Below are 17,742 nucleotides of genomic sequence, written 5' to 3'. Positions count from 1 at the left end.
CTATAATAATATTTTCAGTTTTATTTGTAAAGTGTCAAATCACAACAGAAGTGATCTTATGGCAATTTATATAGTACGTCTAGACCTCACTGTTGTACCTGTCCATGTCACCCTTTTCAGATCTCACACTTTTCTATCCTTGTTCGCTCCAAACAGGGCTCGATGGAGGTGGCTGGTGACAAGGCGCTGCTACTCAGCCAATGCCTGTGGCCAGAGCCTACATGTGGCGGCGAGGTGGTCATCACCATGAAGATCAGGCCTTTCTTTGCCTCCAGATAATTGTTGCTGAGGGTTTCAACTCAACACCTACAGGAACCTGCCAAAATAGAACAGAAGTATTGAACAAGGTCAAACAGCCACAAGAACACGTTTACACACAGCCAACGCCGAGTCTGGAGGAACGCAGTGAAAGTGAAGAATGAAATTGAAATGTTTTTGCAAAGTGAAATAAGTGATTTAATGTAATAAACTTGCCTTGTCTACAGGAAAGGAAAAATGTTTTGCTTGTAATTAAACGTGCCGCAGTGTCTCCTTTATTATGTGTGAAGGCGTTGGCGTGCACCGGCAGGATGGCTTAATGCCAGCTGTCCTCTGCTACTCAGTAAAGCCACTGAGGAACATACCTTGTCTCTTCTGGTGGTTGCTGCGCCTCTGGACTCTGGAAAAGAAAACATACGCACTATGTTATTATTTACAATCCTGCTGCTGAACAAGAAACTAAATCCTCATTCAAAGCAGAAAAACATGGAGAAATAAGCACATCTGGTGCGAATACAAGCAACACTGGAGAAGGTTAAGTTGTAAAAGAAATGTTTTGTAAATGAAAAACTATAGATTCAGTTTTCATACATATTTATAAAGTTTATGATTTGAATTAGGTCTGAACTGCCACTGCTTAAACAAAGAAAAGGCCACCAAATAACTGATGTTTTACATACAACAGTCACATAGACAACTCTGCCCTAACCCGCAGAATTGATGCATGCTGACTCTGTATCATACCATCACAACACTCACCCAACTTCTGAAAATACTTTGCAAATAAAATAATCCCTCCCAGTCTAGGATAAAGCTGCTTTTTTTTGCCAATTTCTCAGGTAAAACCATTTGTCTGTAGTTGGTTAAAGATGGTGCCAGGAAATAACGTAATTTCTGACTTCATACGAAGCCAGAGTGATGAAGTCATTTCCTGTCACCATCTTATTTAGATGAGAAGAATGGATATGCGAGAAACTGATTAAAATTATATTTTAATTGAACCCGATGACTTTAATTCCACATCTTTAGAAGAGTCTATGAGGGTTCAAGAAATACCCTCAGAATTTAGGTAAATGTTGTCAAATGACAGTATGGGGTTAAAACAGTCGGCACGCATCAATTCCACAGGTTGGCAGAAGACACAAACGTATGTAACACATGAGAGTCACAGGCTGGGACTTAAAATGGACTGTATTTTTATCCAATGCCAACTTCTCAAACCATGCACATAGAAAAGTTCTCCAATCTGACAGTAAAGGGATAGGTCAAGATTTTAAGTTACTGTTAAAACACATTCTAAGACATTCTGTCTGAGGCGCGGTCACTCTCCACACTGATCTTGATTATTTTCACCAAGAATGTAACTACACTGAAAGAAATGAGGGACAAATTACCCAACAGTTCATCAGAGGTTCAGCTGCAGCTTCAGGTGTCCCACCAAGCTAATTCCAGTCAGTATATTTCAAAGTCAAGTCTATTTACACCTTTCCCTGTTTTATTTCCCTGGACAGTACCTTGTCACGGCCCTAAGCGACAGCAAGAACTAACAAACACTAGCATACATTTCAGCTAACTAAACCACAGCCACACACAAAGATGCCACATGAAGGTTTCTGCGATGCGTCTCACCTACCGCCAAGTTGCCAGGGGCGTCTGGCCAGATTTAATAGTTGAAAAACATTTCACATGTAAGAATATTTTACTTTAACAGATGTGATGAATTTGATGCATTACTAATCCTTCTAGTTTTCTAAGTTAAGATAGCTGAGGATCAGGTGAAGAAAATGTATTTGTAAGTTTAAATAAATAATACACCAGCAAGATACTGGAAATTATATTTATCAGATATCTCACTGTATTGTTATTATGTTAAGTAGCCTTAAACTGTGTACTTTAAAGTGACTGGTGCCACTGGGCAAGTCTTTCTACAGCCTATAAATGCACCTCTGAGTTGTCTTTTGATGCAGTTGCACACAACTATAAGACAGTGTGTGTGTATACACACACACACACACACACACACACACACACACACAGTACCTTGCAAAAGTATTCATACCCCTTGAACTTTTCCACATTTTGTCACATTACATGCATAACTGTGAAGTGGAAGGAAAATGATACATGGTGTTCAAGATTTTTTACAAATAAAAATCTGAAAAGTGTGGCGTGCATATGAATTCAGCCCTCTCAGCCCCCTTCCTCTGATATCCCTAAATAAAATCCAGTGCAACCAACTGCCTTGAGAAGTCACCTAATTAATAAATAAAGTCCACCTGTGTGTAATTCAATCTCAGTATAAATACAGCTGTACTGTGAAGGCCTCAGAGGTTTGTTAGAAAACATTAGTGAACAAACAGCATCATGAAGACTAAGGAACACACCAGACAGATCAGGGATAAAATTGTGGAAAAATTTAAAGCAGGGTTAGATTATAAAAACCATCCCAAGCTTTGAACGTCACTGTTCATGCCATCATCTAAAAATGGAATGAAGACATGGCAGTCCACCTAAACTGATGGGCCAAGCAAGGAGAGCATTAATCAGAGAAGCAGCCAAAAGGCCCATGGTAACTCTGAAAGAGCTGCAAAGATCCACAGCTCAGGTGGGACAATCTGTCCACAGGACAACTATTACTCGTGCACTCCACAAGTCTTGCTTTTGTGGAAGAGTGGCAAGAAGAAAGCCATTGCTGAAAGAAAGCAATAAGAAGTCCTGTTTGCAGCCATGTAGGGGACACAGCAAATGTGGAAGATGGTGCTCTGGTCAGATGAGACCAAAACTGAAGTTTTTGGTCTACATGCAAAACACTGTGTGGCGGAAACCCAACACTGCACATCAACCTGAACACACCATCCCCACCGTGAAACATGGTGGTGGCAGCATCATGCTGTGGGGATGCTTTTCTTCAGCAAGGACAGGGAAGCTGGTCAGAGTTGATGGAAAGATGGATAGAGCTATATTCAGGGCAATCCTGGAAGAAAACCTGTTAAAGGCTGCCAAAGACTGCCAAAGAAGAAGTTCACCTTCCAGCAGGACAACGACCCTAAACATACAGCTAGGGCTACAATGGAATGGTTTAGATCAAAGCATATTCAGGTGTTAGAAATAGCCCAGTCAAAGTGCAGACCTAAATCCTATTGAGAATCTGTGGCAAGACTTGAAAATTGCTGTTCATAGACGCTCTCCATCTGATCTGACTGAACTGGAACTATTTTGCAAACAAGAATGGGCAAAAATTTCAGTCTCTAGATGTGCAAATCTGGTAGAGACATACCCCAAAAGACTTGCAGATGTAATTGCAGCAAAAAGTGGTTTGACAAAGTATTGACTCAGGGGAGCTGAATACATATGCATGCCGCACTTTACAGATTTTTATTTGTAAAAAATCTTGAACGCCATGTATCGATTTCCTTCAATTTCACAATTATGCAATACATTGTGTTATGAAAATCTGCATTTAGAATTTAACCAAACATCCTGTATCATAACTACATCTCTGGAGTTAGTCACAAAACAAACTGCTGGAAAATCAGCAATGTATGATGATTGTAGTGTGGCTAACTCGTCCTCATGACCACAGTTTTCACTCCTTTTACACAGGTTTTTCACCGAATTGTAGACACATCTGTGCTCTTCCTGACAGTAGAACTGTGGAAGCAAATGGATTCACAGAAGATGCACAGTGAGCTGCAGAGTGACACAAGTGCCAACCAACTTCTATGGACTCCTATGTAAACAGTATTAGGCAAGTGGTCAATGTTATGGCTGATCAGTGTACATGCGCGTTAAGAGGCGCAACATCGCAGCCGCGGTAACGTATCGCCGTGATAAACGTAAGTGGCTCATGCGGCATCTGAGTGTATGTGAACGATAGCATTTAAAATTCTGTTTATACACATACCCATAACTAGCATAACAATTCAGAACCTGTCCTAGCCACCAAACAGTTCAACAAAGTCATAGCAGCAAGTAAGAATTCCATTTGTACAGGGAAACACGTTTCCCTGTACAAATGTGCATATGACAAAATAAATACTTTGAACTTGAACTAGCAGGCCCTAATAGACACTAGCAATATTTCAGCTATCTTAATCAAGCCACAGCAAACAAACTAGCTAGCAAACATTTTAAATGCTATCGAAGCACAAAACATTTACAGTAACCACCCAAACATCCCAGATAATCCATCCAAACCAACTCTGCTGCCCTTCAAACTTGATTTCATCCTGTGTTGTTAACGTTAATCACTCAAATAAGGTTGACCAAACTTCTTCTGTAGCCACACATTAGCTTGCACAATGTAAGCCTGCCGCATGCATCACACATATGGTTAAAAGCTCACCCTCCCGCATTAATTTACCTCAACTTCGCAACCATAATTCACACAAATGTGCAGTTTACAATTTACTCAGTCCACTTACCTATCTTTCCCCCAGTCACAAACATTTCTGTCAGGCGCCGTTGACTCCATCTTCGTCAACTTCTTCTTCTTCAGGTGTTTATTGGCTGTTGACAACAGCTTAACAGGTGTATTACCACCACCTAGTGGAATGAAGTTTGGAACAGGTGTCAACAGGTGATAAATCTGTCATTCTGGTCCTGATGCATCACACCCGATATGTCAAACTATCTCTGGGAAAATGTGGTCAGATATATTTCCAAACGTCATCTCAGATATTCATGTTGTCTGCTGTCAGAGTATGCAAGGGTTACTAGTTACTGAAGCACAGCAGTAGTAGTAGCAGTCAGAGCAAGTCTTGGGTTTCTTTGCCTAATTGGTTGAGTTGGCAGGAGAGATCTAATGAGTGACTGTGGAACCACTGGTAGTGGCTTCAGCAGGTCTAGAAACAGCAACAATAAAACAATGTAAGCAGTAAAAACAGTTAGCACTTGATTAAATGTCCACCATGATTTGATTAACCCTTGTGTTCTGTTAAGAATCTTAATATGATAATGTGAAGCTCAGACTACAGGCATTTTAGGTGAAAACGGGGCCATGACAATTTATTAGGAATGTTTCATCAAGTCTATTTTTCTTTTAGACATTGAGCAACTTGATGTTCCATGTTAAATAAACTGAATGTCATGTGTAAAGACCTCTGGTACAATCCAGCAAAATGGCAACACAATGTTTAATATTGTAAGTGGCCCCTTAAAATCAAATCACACAACTTTTTCCCTTGTACGTTACATTTGTTGCATTTTTTCTACTTTGTTTAAAAGCAAAACGAGAGAAGATTGAATGGCCAAGTTGGAGCTCAGTGCTAGAACATGGACATGGAACCATGAATATCATTAATCATTTAAAAAAACAAAAACCCCAAGTATTACGCTCTCGATGTTTAGTGATTTTCCAATTTACAGCAGAGGCAGGAAAAAGGACACAAATAACCACAGCAGAAACACCCTGTAGTGCTGATAATCATGCTTTATTAAACCAATAACTGGAGAAAAACTCAAGGAGGCTGCAAAAATAATCAACGCTACAAATCTTAACTTCAATCAAACCAAAGTGCAGGGCGACATAAGACCATGCATCTTGTCGTCATCAGTGAACGCAGCAGTGGTTGGTATCAGCTGCTGTGCATCAGTTTAGTGGCGCCCAGCTTGACTGACAGGTGAACTTCTAAAAACTAACACACAAACACACTGCATGCCTCCAAGAGACAGCTCTGCCTCTGCAAACAAGCACAAGATGGACTCTGTTTATGTGATTGGCCAGGTTGATGGTATGAGGAGGAGCCCAAGCAAGTGGTGGTTTGCCAGAAGCAGAGCACAAAACAAAACAAAACAAAACACTTGTGCTCAGGAAGTGCAGGCCGCTCGCACTGTGAGCATGTCATCAAATGGTGTTATGACATAATCAGTCAGAAGGCGAGGTCCAGTCGTCCTGCTTACATGAGGGTAAATGCAAACAGCACTCAGGATCTCACGCTCTTGTTACAATGTAACAGCACTACTCTCACTCTCCAGCAGTGCGTTCATAATTTTGTCTCTGATTGAGTGAACGTCAACAGGGAGCCTCTCTACCTGTTGAGGCAATCTTAAGACTTCAACTTATCGTTGAGGCACAGAGTTTAGTTTCTCAGTTTAACAGGGTATTCGTTCCTGGTGAAACTTTCTCCTGTTAAACCACATTTAGTTTCATTTTGTTTGTTAATATTATTGTCATAAATAACAATGCATACATTTCCCATAACCGTTAAATTCGGCTATATACATTATGTACATGTCACAGAAAAATGGATCAAACATCCTAAGTCATAGTTATCCAATATGGCACATTTTATAACAACTTTAGACTTTAGTCTACTTTGGCATAAATTAATGTCAAGATTGGTACAAAAATAGTTCATATTTACAAGAACAGAAATCCAGATCTTTATCAAGTGATTTTGCTCAATTAAAAAATAAAAAGGCATAGAAGTAGGGTGGAGGGGAAGTTTGGAAAATTAGACTTTGTTTACGCTGATCGAACGCTAATGTGAACAGTCGCTGTGTCGGATCCAAGCTCGTTGGACAGTTTGAGGGTGTAGGTTCCAGCGTCTTCCTTCCTGACCCCAGTGATGATGAGGGTGGTCAGGTCCTCTGTGGTCTCTATGTGGAAGCGTCCACCAGCAGTCACCTTGATGGCTCTGCCTCCACGGGACCACTCAATGATTTTGGCGTCGCCAGAGAAGGCACAGGCGACCGTCAGGACTTTGCCTGGTTCAATACTAATGTCCTCCGGCAGAGCCTCGATCCTGGGAGCTGAACCTGGAAACAGATACAAAGGGGCAGTGATTTTTTTTTGTGTGAGAGAAATTTCAGTGGCCACAGCATTTCACAACAGAAAGTGAAGAACGCAGAACAAAATTCTGATCTTCACATGCAGGTACAAAGAAGGTCAAGTTGATGATGTGTTGCTATTAATTTCAAAAGAGCTGCCTTGGAATGGAAGCCTATGAATAAGAGTGTGAATGTGAGGGAGCTAAAGCAGAGCTTTCTTTAAAACAGAGAGCGTCTTACCGATTGCTCTGAATGAAGAGCCCTCCAGGTGGGAGGCCATCTCTGTGGAGCTGCTATATGCCTCAGATGTCATGGATGACATAGACATAGTCTCCAACTTCATCTCGGCTGCCATACTGCTGAAGGAGCTGGACTCCATCTTTGATGATATCATTGCCTGCCTGGCAGAGGAAGAGGTGGATGACGACTTCTCCATTTTGTGGACTTCCTTCTTCATCATCATGGATGAGCTCATGGCTGATGACGACTCTTTTTGGGTCATCGTCACTGATCCTGTTTAGGGCAGAGACGGAAATAGTGAAGGTCATTTTTCTGAATTAGCCCAAAGCTATGTCAGAAAAGCCTTATCATCATTTCATAGCACAAAATTGGACTAAATCTGCTTGAAATCTTGAGGGAGGTGCTCACCTTTAAGTGCTAGTTGCTGCTCACGGTAGGCTGAGATCTTCATGCGTATGGACTGGAACACCTGTCCGGTGAAGAAGAAGGAGGATTTGGATACCCCCCCATCCGATGTCATCTCACAGGTGTACTCGCCCTGATCACTGTCTAATAAATCATTGATTACAAGGCTGCAGGAGCCCTCTGAGTAGTGCATCTCAAAGCGGCTGCTCTTTGACAGCCTCCTCCCATTGACATACCACAGCACCTCCCTGACGCTGCTCTCACAGGCACAGGACATTCTCACAGAGCCCTCACAGGCCTCGGCTGTTAGCTGACTCAGGACCCTGGGAGGTTTCGGGGTTGGGGATTTGACGGTGGGTGGAGACACAACCCTCTTGGGGGGCGTGATGGTAGTAGGAGACTTCACCCTAGGGGGTGATTTGATTCCCTCAGGTTCAGGGGACTTCAAGGCCCTTGGTGATTTGATGCCTGAAGGTTCTGAGGGCTTGATGCCTTTTGGTGTTTTGATTCCTGCAGGTTCTGGAGATTTGACACCCCGAGGAGATTTTGCTTCCTCAGGTTCAGGTGACTTCACTCTCTCTGGAGACTTGACTGGTGCTGGTGACTTTAGTCTGGGTTCAGGAGATTTTATACCCTGTGGTGACTTAACTCCCTCAAGTTCAGGTGACTTAACACTTGGAGCTGGTGACCTAACTGAAGGCTCAGGGGACTTGATGCTGGGTTCTGGTGACTTGACACTGGGGACAGGGGAAGTTACAGAGGGAGCAGGAGACTGAACTGAAGGCTCTGGTGACTTTACACTGGCAGTGGTTGACTTTACAGATGGCTCTGGGGATCTGACAGCTTTGACCTCCTTTTTGGGAGCTGGTCTGCGGATGGTCAGGGTGAAGTGAGCCTCCTGTCGGCCTGCTGAGTTCTCTACCACCACTGTGTAACTACCCTCATCAGACGCCCTTACAGAGGTAATCTCCAGGCTAGATTTGTACTGAGTGGTGCTGACCTGGATGCGGTGAGATGAGACAATGGTTCTGCTCTTGTATGTCCATGTTACAGTGGGTGAAGGATCTCCATCAATATCACAGAAGAATCTTGCTGTCTCTCCCTCTGCAACTGTCACTGACTGGGGCTTGGTGAGGATTCTGGCAGGAAGAGAAGGTTTCACCTTGCGGACAGAAACATCTTCAGTAACAGCAGCAGATGACTTCAGTTTAGTTTCAGATGTGGTGTGTTTCTCAGTCATAGAAAACTTGTCTGATGAAAAGGAGGAAGCAGATGACAGGTATTCAGCAGAAGAGTACCTCTCAGAGGAGGCACCATATCTTTCATGTGTGACAACCTCGTGTGACTCGGTCAGCTTTGACTTGCTCTCTTCCACCTCAAAGTGGGTCTGGGAAGCATAACCAGCTTTGAAGTGGGAGGTGTGATAATGATCAATTCGTGTAACGTCAGGAACATATGCTTTGAGAGCTTCCTCATCCCTGCGGCGAGAGGAGAAGGTGGTGTAGCCACCACCTGACACCTCCAGGGTGGCATAGTCCGAAGCCTCTCCTTTGGAGTTGGAGCACACACAGCGGTATGTTCCGCTGTCCTCTTCCTGGCAGTCCAGAATAGTGATGGACAACACACCACTCATGTTGGTGAAGACATATTTTTCACTGCTTTCAGAGATGGCACTTCCATTGTGGAACCACTCGATCTCAGCCTCTGGTTTGGCTTGGACGTTGAGGGTGAACTTGGTGTCTTGCCCAACTGGTATGCGATGAGATCTCATTCTGACGGTCACACGGGGAACATGGTCGAGACTAAAAGGTGCCTGGGTAACTACCTGATATGTCCTCTCAGACTTCAGAGCAGCCTTTCTGGCCTCATAGCGGGACATGATGTCAAAGCGGGCAGACCGCTCAAACCTGGATGAAGAGCGTGACAACCTTTCGACAGACCTGATGGGGCTGGGAGAGCGAGGACGGGTCCTCTCTGGAGTGGGTGATCTCCTCTCTGTGATTTCTCCCCCCAATTCCACAGGAGGCCCGGCACGTGATGGTCTGATCAGCTCCGACACTGGACGCATCAGCTCGATGTATGTGGGAGACAGCGACCTTCTCCTCCTCATATACTGAGAAATGGTGCGTTTCTTCTTGGTCTCAGCAACCTCAACAGCCTCGTGACTGACCTCCTGCCTCCTCTCTTCGCGCTCTATGGCACGCCGCTCCAAGCGGACAGGGCTGCCAATGGGAGAGGCAGAAAAGCCAAGCTCCAGTTCATCCTCTAGCACCATTTTCTCCTCCTCTCTTCTCCTCATGGAAAGGTAGTCATCCACAGGCATCAGCAGCTCCTCATCACTAAGGTCTCCCAGAGATCTCCTTCGGGATCTGAAGGAGGCTTCGGATACAGGAGACAGTGAACGCCGTGCAGGCCTGACAGTTTCCAAATCATCCAGAGTCAGTTTTGGAATACGCCATCTTGGCCTGTACTGGTCGGTAATTCTAGGGAGGGGCATGACGTAAAACTGCTCCCATCTAGACAGGCGAATACGTCTCTGCCGCCTCTGCACAATTCGCTCTGTTCTCTCTGAAATCTCATACTGGTCTCTCAGCTTCTTGTACCACTTCATGTCAGAAAGAGGCACAAACTGTTTGATAGTTTTGTCCTCATCCAGAACTCTGGGATCATGAACCACGGGCTCAGGGATTTCATATGGCATGAAGATCCTTCTCTCCTCCTCAAGCCTCTTTGTCTCTGACTTCTCTATTGTGATGTCGAACTCACCCTCCACGTTCTTGGTGCTCACTGCAGGCTTGTACATCTCTGCAGCAAATTTGAGAGCCTCCTGGGCTGTGGGGTTGAAAGGTACAACTTCCTCAGTGGCAACAATCCGCTGAGCCATCTTGTTGGTCTTTTCAATCCGTTTCTGTATGTGTCTGTATTTTTCCTCCTCGCTCTTGTACTCTCTTCTGGTGTAGGTAAAGCGGTCCACCGTCAGTGTAGCCTGGCAGCTTGTAGAGCCAGCAGAGTTGGTCACAGTAACCTTGTACACACCAGAGTCCTCCAGCAGAGTCTCTCTGATGTGCAGGATATAGTGGTCCTTGTCTTCCTGTATCACAAACACCTTAGGACCAAACTCTAATGGATGGCCATCTTTCTCCCATGTCAAAGTAGGAGATGGGATTCCTGAGACTCTCACCTCGAAGCGCGCACTATGTCCCTCAGGGCAATCAACATTAGCCAGGAGACGTTTGAACATGGGCCTCATAGTGTCCTCCATCACAGGGTGAGGTATCACAGTGAGATGGGCCTTGCAGCTGTCTTCTCCAAACTTGTTCTGGGCCATGATGCTGTATTCGGCATCATCACCAATGTCCAGGTTGTGGATCACCAGCTGGTACAGACCCTTATCACTGGTGAATGTGTACTTGCTGTCATCTTCATCTGGCTGGATTTTCTCTCCATTCTTAAACCATGTTACATGAGGATCCGGGTGCACTGTAATAGTGACACCAAAGCGCACATCGTCACCAATATAGGCAGTGCAATTATAAAGAGGCAAAGTGATCTCTGGTGGCCTCTGTAGGAGTTTTGTCTTGTCAACTCTCTTCCTCAGTTTCTTGATGGTGCGGCTCATGTAGTACTCTCTGATGCTCCTCACTGTCTCAACAAAGAGTTCTCCATAAGCACTGTCCTCTCTGTCATCACTCACCACCTTGCATCTATATACACCATCATCACTGTCTTCAACATCCTTCACATAAATACTGGCAAATCCATTACTGTAAGTAATCTCATACTTGGGGCTGGGGTGTAGCTGACGGTTACCAAAGTACCACGACACTTGTGTACTCTTGTCATAGTTGGCAATGCTACAAGTGAATCTGACATAGCCACCTTCCTCAACTGAGCCATGCATGACTGGACCAGCTCGAAGGCCAAGATACTCAGTTCCAGTCTTCACTTTACCAACAGCCAAACCTCTCTGATTCTTGAAGGCACCGCCAAAGGCCACACGAGCTGCTGACACAATAGTATCTGTCCTTTTCACCAGAGACTGGTAGTACCTTCTATGTCTCAGTGTCCTAATGATCTTGCTGCTAACATGCTCAATCTTCATCTTGAGCCATGGATGCTCAAGAGCCTCATGGGCTGTCATACGGAGCTTCTGGTCCTTGACCAGAAGTCTGTCCACAAAGTCCATAGCCTCCAGGCTGATGTCCTTAAATGCTTCACTGTCAAAGAGGTACTCACAGCTGCAGATTTTCTCAATCACCTTTGTAGTGGACTCTGCTGCAAATGGATTAAGGCCACTGAGCAGGACATAAGCCATAACACCAACAGACCACATATCAGTGGCCGTTGTGACCAGGTCGTGGCGGTGGACCTCAGGAGCACAGTACTCTGGAGCTGAGAACAGAATTCTAAAGTTTTCTCCTGGCACCAGCAACCTAGCCTGGCCCATCTCAATAATCTTTATGGTGGTGCTTCTCCTTGTGGTGTAGACAATGTTGTCTGGCCGGATTTCAAAGTGGCCAAAGTTGTGGCTATGCAAGAGCCTGAGGGCAGAGCAGACTTGTCTGAGGTAGTGAACAATCTCCTGCTCTGTAAGCTCAAAGTTGCTGGTGCCAAGGCGCTCAAAAATGTCAACCCCAGAAATGAATTCAAAGACCAGGATGATCTCCTCCATGCTTTCAAAGCATTCGTGCAGGTAGATGATATTTGTGTGCCTTGCTACATTGAGTGCCACTATTTCCCTGAGAACCAACTCACGATCAGTTCCTTTGACTTTGATAAACTTGGCCATGAAGGTCTTCTTTGTGGCAATCTCCATGCAACGGTGGACCACTCCAAACTGACAGCGAGCAAGCTCCTCAGAGATGATGTACTTGGAGGAAAACTCCTTCACCTTGTAGAACAGAGCTTCCTCCTTGGTGACCTCCCTGGTTTCATCCACTTCCTCATCATAGTTCCTAATGACAGACTTGTCCTCTTTTGTGGTGATGGGCTCAGTTGGCTCAGAAGGCTGGCTCAGCCCAAACTGGTTCTCAGCAAGGACACGGAACTGATACTTGCTCTTTCCAAATACAGTGAGGATGGTGATGCTGCAGTCAGTGGACTGTCCAGCACGGACCCACCTGTCAGAAGTGGTGGGACACTTTTCTACAATATAGCTAATGATACTGCTTCCACCATCACTGGCAGGGGGCTCCCAGGTCAGGGTAATTGAGTCCCGTGCAATGTCAGTAACCACAAGTCCCTTTGGAGGTTCAGGTATATCAACCACATTCACCTCAATGGTTTGCTTGTCCATCCCAAACCTGTTCTTTGCGGTAATAGTGTAGTAACCACTATCCTGCCTCTGCACTCCGTTCTGGAAGACCAGGGAGGTGAAAGACCTGGTGGTGATAATTTGGTGATAAGAAGAGTTTGAGAGGATCTCCTGACCCTTCTGCCAAGTGACTGCTGGCTCGGGCTTGCCAGATAAGGGAATCTTGATGGTGATGTGGTCACCACGCAAAGCTTGGACTGCTCCCATTCCCTGGAGCTCTTTGGGCAGGTAGATCTTGGCAGGAACTGGAATTAAAATTAGAAAAAAAAAAATTCATAGGTTTGATATCTATTAACATTTCTTTTTTAACAAATGACACCTGCATATGATCTCATTAAAAGATTCCAGGAAAGATTAACAACAATAATTGCTCTAAAGTTATACAGTTACCTTCCACCTCCAGGTTGGCTGTTGTAGAAATGGATCCTGAGGAATTGGTTGCTCTGACTTGGTAAACCATGGCATCATTCTCATCAGCGGTGGTGATGACCAGCTGGTAGTAGCCTCCCTTGAACTCCATGGCTTTGATCTTTGTTCCATCTGCCAGGATCTCCTTTCCACTGCGGTACCATTTCACCACAGGCTTGGGATGTCCCATCACCTTGTCATCAGAAAAACAACCAAGTTAAATGATTTACTGAAGAACTCTCTATAAAAGAAATGGCATATTCTCCATATGTCATAATATGGGAACATTTACAAATCTATTTAATCTCTGAGATAAGGGCTGCATGTGGCCAAGCTTGGGGACCAGAGGGAACTTCTGATCGGATTAAACTGATTTCAGTTTTCTCATTTGACTCTGGGTGTCCCTTTGACATTTACACTATAATTACTTGTAGTTTTGAAATTTAGCCCTTCAGAAATCTAGACAAAGCATGTGAATTCTTGAAGGAAAATAAAGTGTAGTCTAAAATACCTTTGTGACAAAAGTAGCGCTGGCATGATATTTCACGGTCATGTCCCTGATCTCCTCCCTGAACGTGGGAGCACGAGGAGGTTGGTCGGACACAGGGATGATAGGCTCAGAAATCTCGCTCCAGTCGCTCTCTCCGCCCATGTTCTCACACTTGACACGGAACTCATATTCGAAGCCCTCAATTAAGCCTGTGACCTCGTAGCTTGTCTCCACAATGTTCTTGGTGGTTACTGACATCCACTTGTTCTGCTTCTTCTCACGTTTCTCCAGATAGTAGCTGGTGATTTTAGCGCCTCCATCGCTGCTTGGAGGCCTCCAGCAGACGACACAAGAGTCCTTGGTGGAGCTGATGATAAATGGCTGCTGTGGGATGCCAGGTCGTTCTGAGAAACAAACGTGGAATATTACTGTAGTGCTCTATATTTTTGTAAAATCAGGCCTGACCCTCTGCAGTTTAGCTATATATGCCAAAACTCACAAGCACAATGTGAATAGACTTACCGAACGGACTCTTGATGATGACCACTGATGGGATCTCCAGAGGCTCACTGACGCCATACTGGTTCTGAGCAGACACTCTGAAGTAGTAGCCAGCATTCTCTGTCAGCTTCAGGACACGGCAGGTGGTACCAGAGATGGAAGAGGATACCAGGTGCCACTGCTCGCCTTCTTTGGCCTCACGCTTCTCCACAATATAGTTGGTGATCATAGAGCCTCCATCGTCCTTGGGAGCCTTCCAGCTGATGACAGCTGAGCTCTTCAGCAAGGCTTCGACAACCACAGGGCCCTCTGGGATGCATGGTTTATCTGAAAAAAATCAAAACAGGAATGAGTAACAGCCCCTTTTATACATATACATATACATACAGTAGATCTAGTAATAGAAATTACACATTGAAGATACTGTATGTCTGCACAGGCATGCTATATTATTTGACATTTGACCTTTAAAGTTTTGGTCTGTTTCTTCTGTAGTCTGGGGTTACCTTGGATTTCAACATGTAGCACAGTGTCAACGGTTCCAAACACGTTGCTGAGCTGCACCTTGTAGCAGCCAGCGTTAGTCTTCCTCTGGACGTTCCTTACCACCAGGTGGGTGTAGCTTTCAGTGTTTTCAATAATCACATTCTCAGATTGATTCAGCGGCTTCTTGCCATAAAACCACATGATCTGCGGGATGGGCCGCCCGATGTAGACGACATGGAGGCGGAGGCTGGTGCCGGCCCCAGCAAAGTACTTCTCCTTCAGAGGGAAACCAGGGTGGAACTGAGGTGTTGCCTGCAGGTGCAGCTTGCCACTGGTCTCAGTCTCTCCAGCCTCGTTGATAGCCCTGCAGGTGTATAGGCCCTCGTCTTCCTGCTCATCGGTCAGGATGCTGAGGGAATGGTTACGGCCATCTGAGCTCATCTTGTACTTGCGGCTCTGGATCAGTTCCTTGCCATAGTGGTACCACTTTATTTCAGGCAGTGGTCTGCCAGTGATGGCACAGGTCAAAGTTCCAGACTGGCCAAGTTTGGTGGCTACATCTTGGATCTCTTCCTTCAAAGCCGGAGTCTCACCAACTGAAAAAAGTAGCAGCAAAGTCTGATTCAAATCAAGTTTTGTTAGAGTTTCCTTTTTTTCTGTAAAAACTATGCAGCAATCCTGACATTGCCTGCTCCTTCAGCGGTGAGCTAAAGTTTGCACATGTAGATTTAAGCAACATAAAATTTAACTATTCCACTTTGTGAACCCCAGGTCACATCACAGATTGGCTGTGAAATTTGTTTCACTGCTGTGTGCAAATCCACTGCTTACAACAACTGAATCAACCATGTAAATATGTTTTAAAGAATTATCAAGTAAATGCTATCGTGACTAGGTCTTTGTGTTTGGACTGATCTGAACTCTGCTGCGGCTTACCGCTCAGTTTGGTCTTAATGCCCATGGCTGTGCGGCGAGGTCGGCTGAGTCCGGTTTCATTCTCAGCAAAGATTCTGAACTCGTACTCTGTGGCCTCCATCAAGCCACCCATAGTGAACTGACGATCCTTGGAGCGTTCCTTGTTACATTTCTTCCAGGCACTTTCTCCAGCCTGCCTGAACTCAATCCAGTAGCCTAGAATCTCTTTGCCGCCATCATGTTCAGGCCTGAGCCAGTGGATGGTGATGGAGTCTTTGGTGACAGAAATGATGTCAATCTCTCCTGGTTGGCTAGGTTTGTCTGTAAGAAGACAGACAGAAAGAAATTAATATTCATGGGGTAAAAGTATTGTGGAATTCATGTAAAATTAGTTCTTGAATTAATTATACACAAGCCTACAAATGAACTTAAACAAACATGAGCTTAGAACAAAATTCCCTGCAACATAATTCTATCGTGTCTGAAATGTCCAGTGCCTCGTCTACTTAATCTACATAGTTTTATCAATTTATTCAGGGAGAACTGTAATGTAATGTGTCATGTAATGTTAACTCACCAAATGGATCTTTGCAGACCACAGACTCTGAGACAGGGCCAGGTTCGCTCTGCCCAATGTCGTTCTGAGCCACCACTCTAAACATGTACTCTGCATCGGGGATGAGACCAGTGACGTTGTACATGGTAGTGGTGATGTGGGTCTTGTTGTGGCGCACCCACTTCTCCGTTGACACTTCCCTCCTTTCCACGTAGTATCCCGTGACACGGGAGCCTCCGTCATCCCGGGGCCGTGCCCAGGACAGAGACACTGTGGACTTGGTCACGTCCATGATCTCTGGTGGATTACTGGGAGGTTCTGGTGCGCCTGAAGGTAAAGCATGTTGTTAGTAAAATCACTATTTAATCAATGCCTACTGATATGAGAATTAGGGACATACACTGTGTCCAATGTGTAGTGCCAATGAGAACACAGCAATTTGTCTATTAAGTTAATTGTTTTGGCCACCATGCAACATTTGACAAATGTGAGTTGGAACTGGAAACTGATAATAATTGCTAAAAATTATAAATACTTACAAAGTGGTGTCTTTGGCATGACAGATTCTTCAGACTTGAGAGATCTGCTGACACCAAACTGGTTCTCAGCAGAAACCTTAAAGTGATACTGCACATTTTCTTTCAGGCCCTTCACCACCAGGGAGTTCTCTGTTACACGGGAATTTACTGTATACCAGGCAGCCTTGGGTACCTCCCGCCTTTCAACAATGTATCCGAGGATGTCGGAGCCACCATCATCTGATGGTGGCCTCCAGCTGACCCGCACTGATCTGGCCTGAATGTCGTCAAACTCCAGAGGGCCTTCTGGGGCATCAGGGCGACCAATCACCTTCACCTGGGGGAAGGCAAACAGGAAGTTAAGTTCAAACCACTCCAAAGATTATTTTTCCAATACTTTAGTATGTTTTATTTTACTGAAATCATGACTCAACTAACTTTGCCACATTTGCTACTCACCTTGATGTACACAGCCTTTCTGCCACATTTGTTCTCCAGCACCAGGTCATATGTACCAGTGTCGTCTCTGTGGGCCTCTTTAATGACCAGTTCAGTGATGTCATCATTGACGGCAATCATAGCCCGGTGGGAGATGTCACGGCCATCCTTGGTCCACTTGCATGTAGGAAGGGGTTTACCCTTGATTGGCACAGAAAGACGAATGACCCCGCCCTGACGCACAATGTAGTCCTCCTCATATTTACGGTCAAGCTCATAGTCGGGATAAACTGAAAACAAGGAATATAATTTTGTCAGGTAAGTTATAGATTGAGGTAAAAGAGAAAACAAAAGTATCCCTGAGGATAAAATCAAATTGTAAATATTGAACACTGCTCTACCAAGCATCTCCTGGACTTTAACCACTCCAGGTAGTTCAGCA

At 44.8% G+C, this 17,742-nt stretch overlaps 1 protein-coding gene and 2 long non-coding RNA genes across 3 annotated transcripts in view; 1 reads left to right on the top strand and 2 right to left on the bottom strand.

Annotated features, from left to right (window-relative positions):
• The window catches only part of LOC109971944 (uncharacterized), a 2,255-nt gene extending 2,021 nt beyond the window's left edge, over positions 1-234 (top strand). The window contains exon 3 of the long non-coding RNA XR_002276617.1: positions 157-234. This is a non-coding gene — a long non-coding RNA (uncharacterized LOC109971944). The remainder of the gene's footprint in view (positions 1-156) is intronic.
• Positions 1-5,030, bottom strand: part of LOC109971943 (uncharacterized) — a 5,507-nt gene extending 477 nt beyond the window's left edge. Inside the window, exons 1-3 of the long non-coding RNA XR_002276616.1 lie at positions 4,683-5,030; positions 624-658; positions 99-316 (exon numbers count right to left, since the gene is read on the bottom strand). This is a non-coding gene — a long non-coding RNA (uncharacterized LOC109971943). The remainder of the gene's footprint in view (positions 1-98; positions 317-623; positions 659-4,682) is intronic.
• Positions 5,031-5,728: 698 nt separating this feature from the next.
• LOC109971935 (titin-like) overlaps positions 5,729-17,742 on the bottom strand; it is a 244,463-nt gene continuing 232,449 nt past the window's right edge. Inside the window, 13 exon segments of the mRNA XM_020620505.1 lie at positions 5,729-7,017; positions 7,270-7,542; positions 7,678-8,326; positions 8,525-13,233; positions 13,379-13,589; positions 13,908-14,290; positions 14,409-14,714; positions 14,894-15,469; positions 15,810-16,109; positions 16,366-16,671; positions 16,884-17,199; positions 17,322-17,590; positions 17,702-17,742. The exon segment at positions 17,702-17,742 is cut by the window's right edge and continues 15 nt beyond it. Coding sequence (XP_020476161.1) covers positions 6,725-7,017; positions 7,270-7,542; positions 7,678-8,326; positions 8,525-13,233; positions 13,379-13,589; positions 13,908-14,290; positions 14,409-14,714; positions 14,894-15,469; positions 15,810-16,109; positions 16,366-16,671; positions 16,884-17,199; positions 17,322-17,590; positions 17,702-17,742 — 8,632 coding nt within the window. The 3' untranslated portion in view covers positions 5,729-6,724.

This window comes from Monopterus albus, unplaced genomic scaffold (genome assembly GCF_001952655.1).
Source record: "Monopterus albus unplaced genomic scaffold, M_albus_1.0 scaffold239.1, whole genome shotgun sequence".
Classification (NCBI taxonomy): Eukaryota; Metazoa; Chordata; class Actinopteri; order Synbranchiformes; family Synbranchidae; genus Monopterus; species Monopterus albus.
The sequence above is the reverse complement of the archived record's forward strand: the minus strand, read 5'-3'. Positions and strand labels throughout refer to the sequence as shown.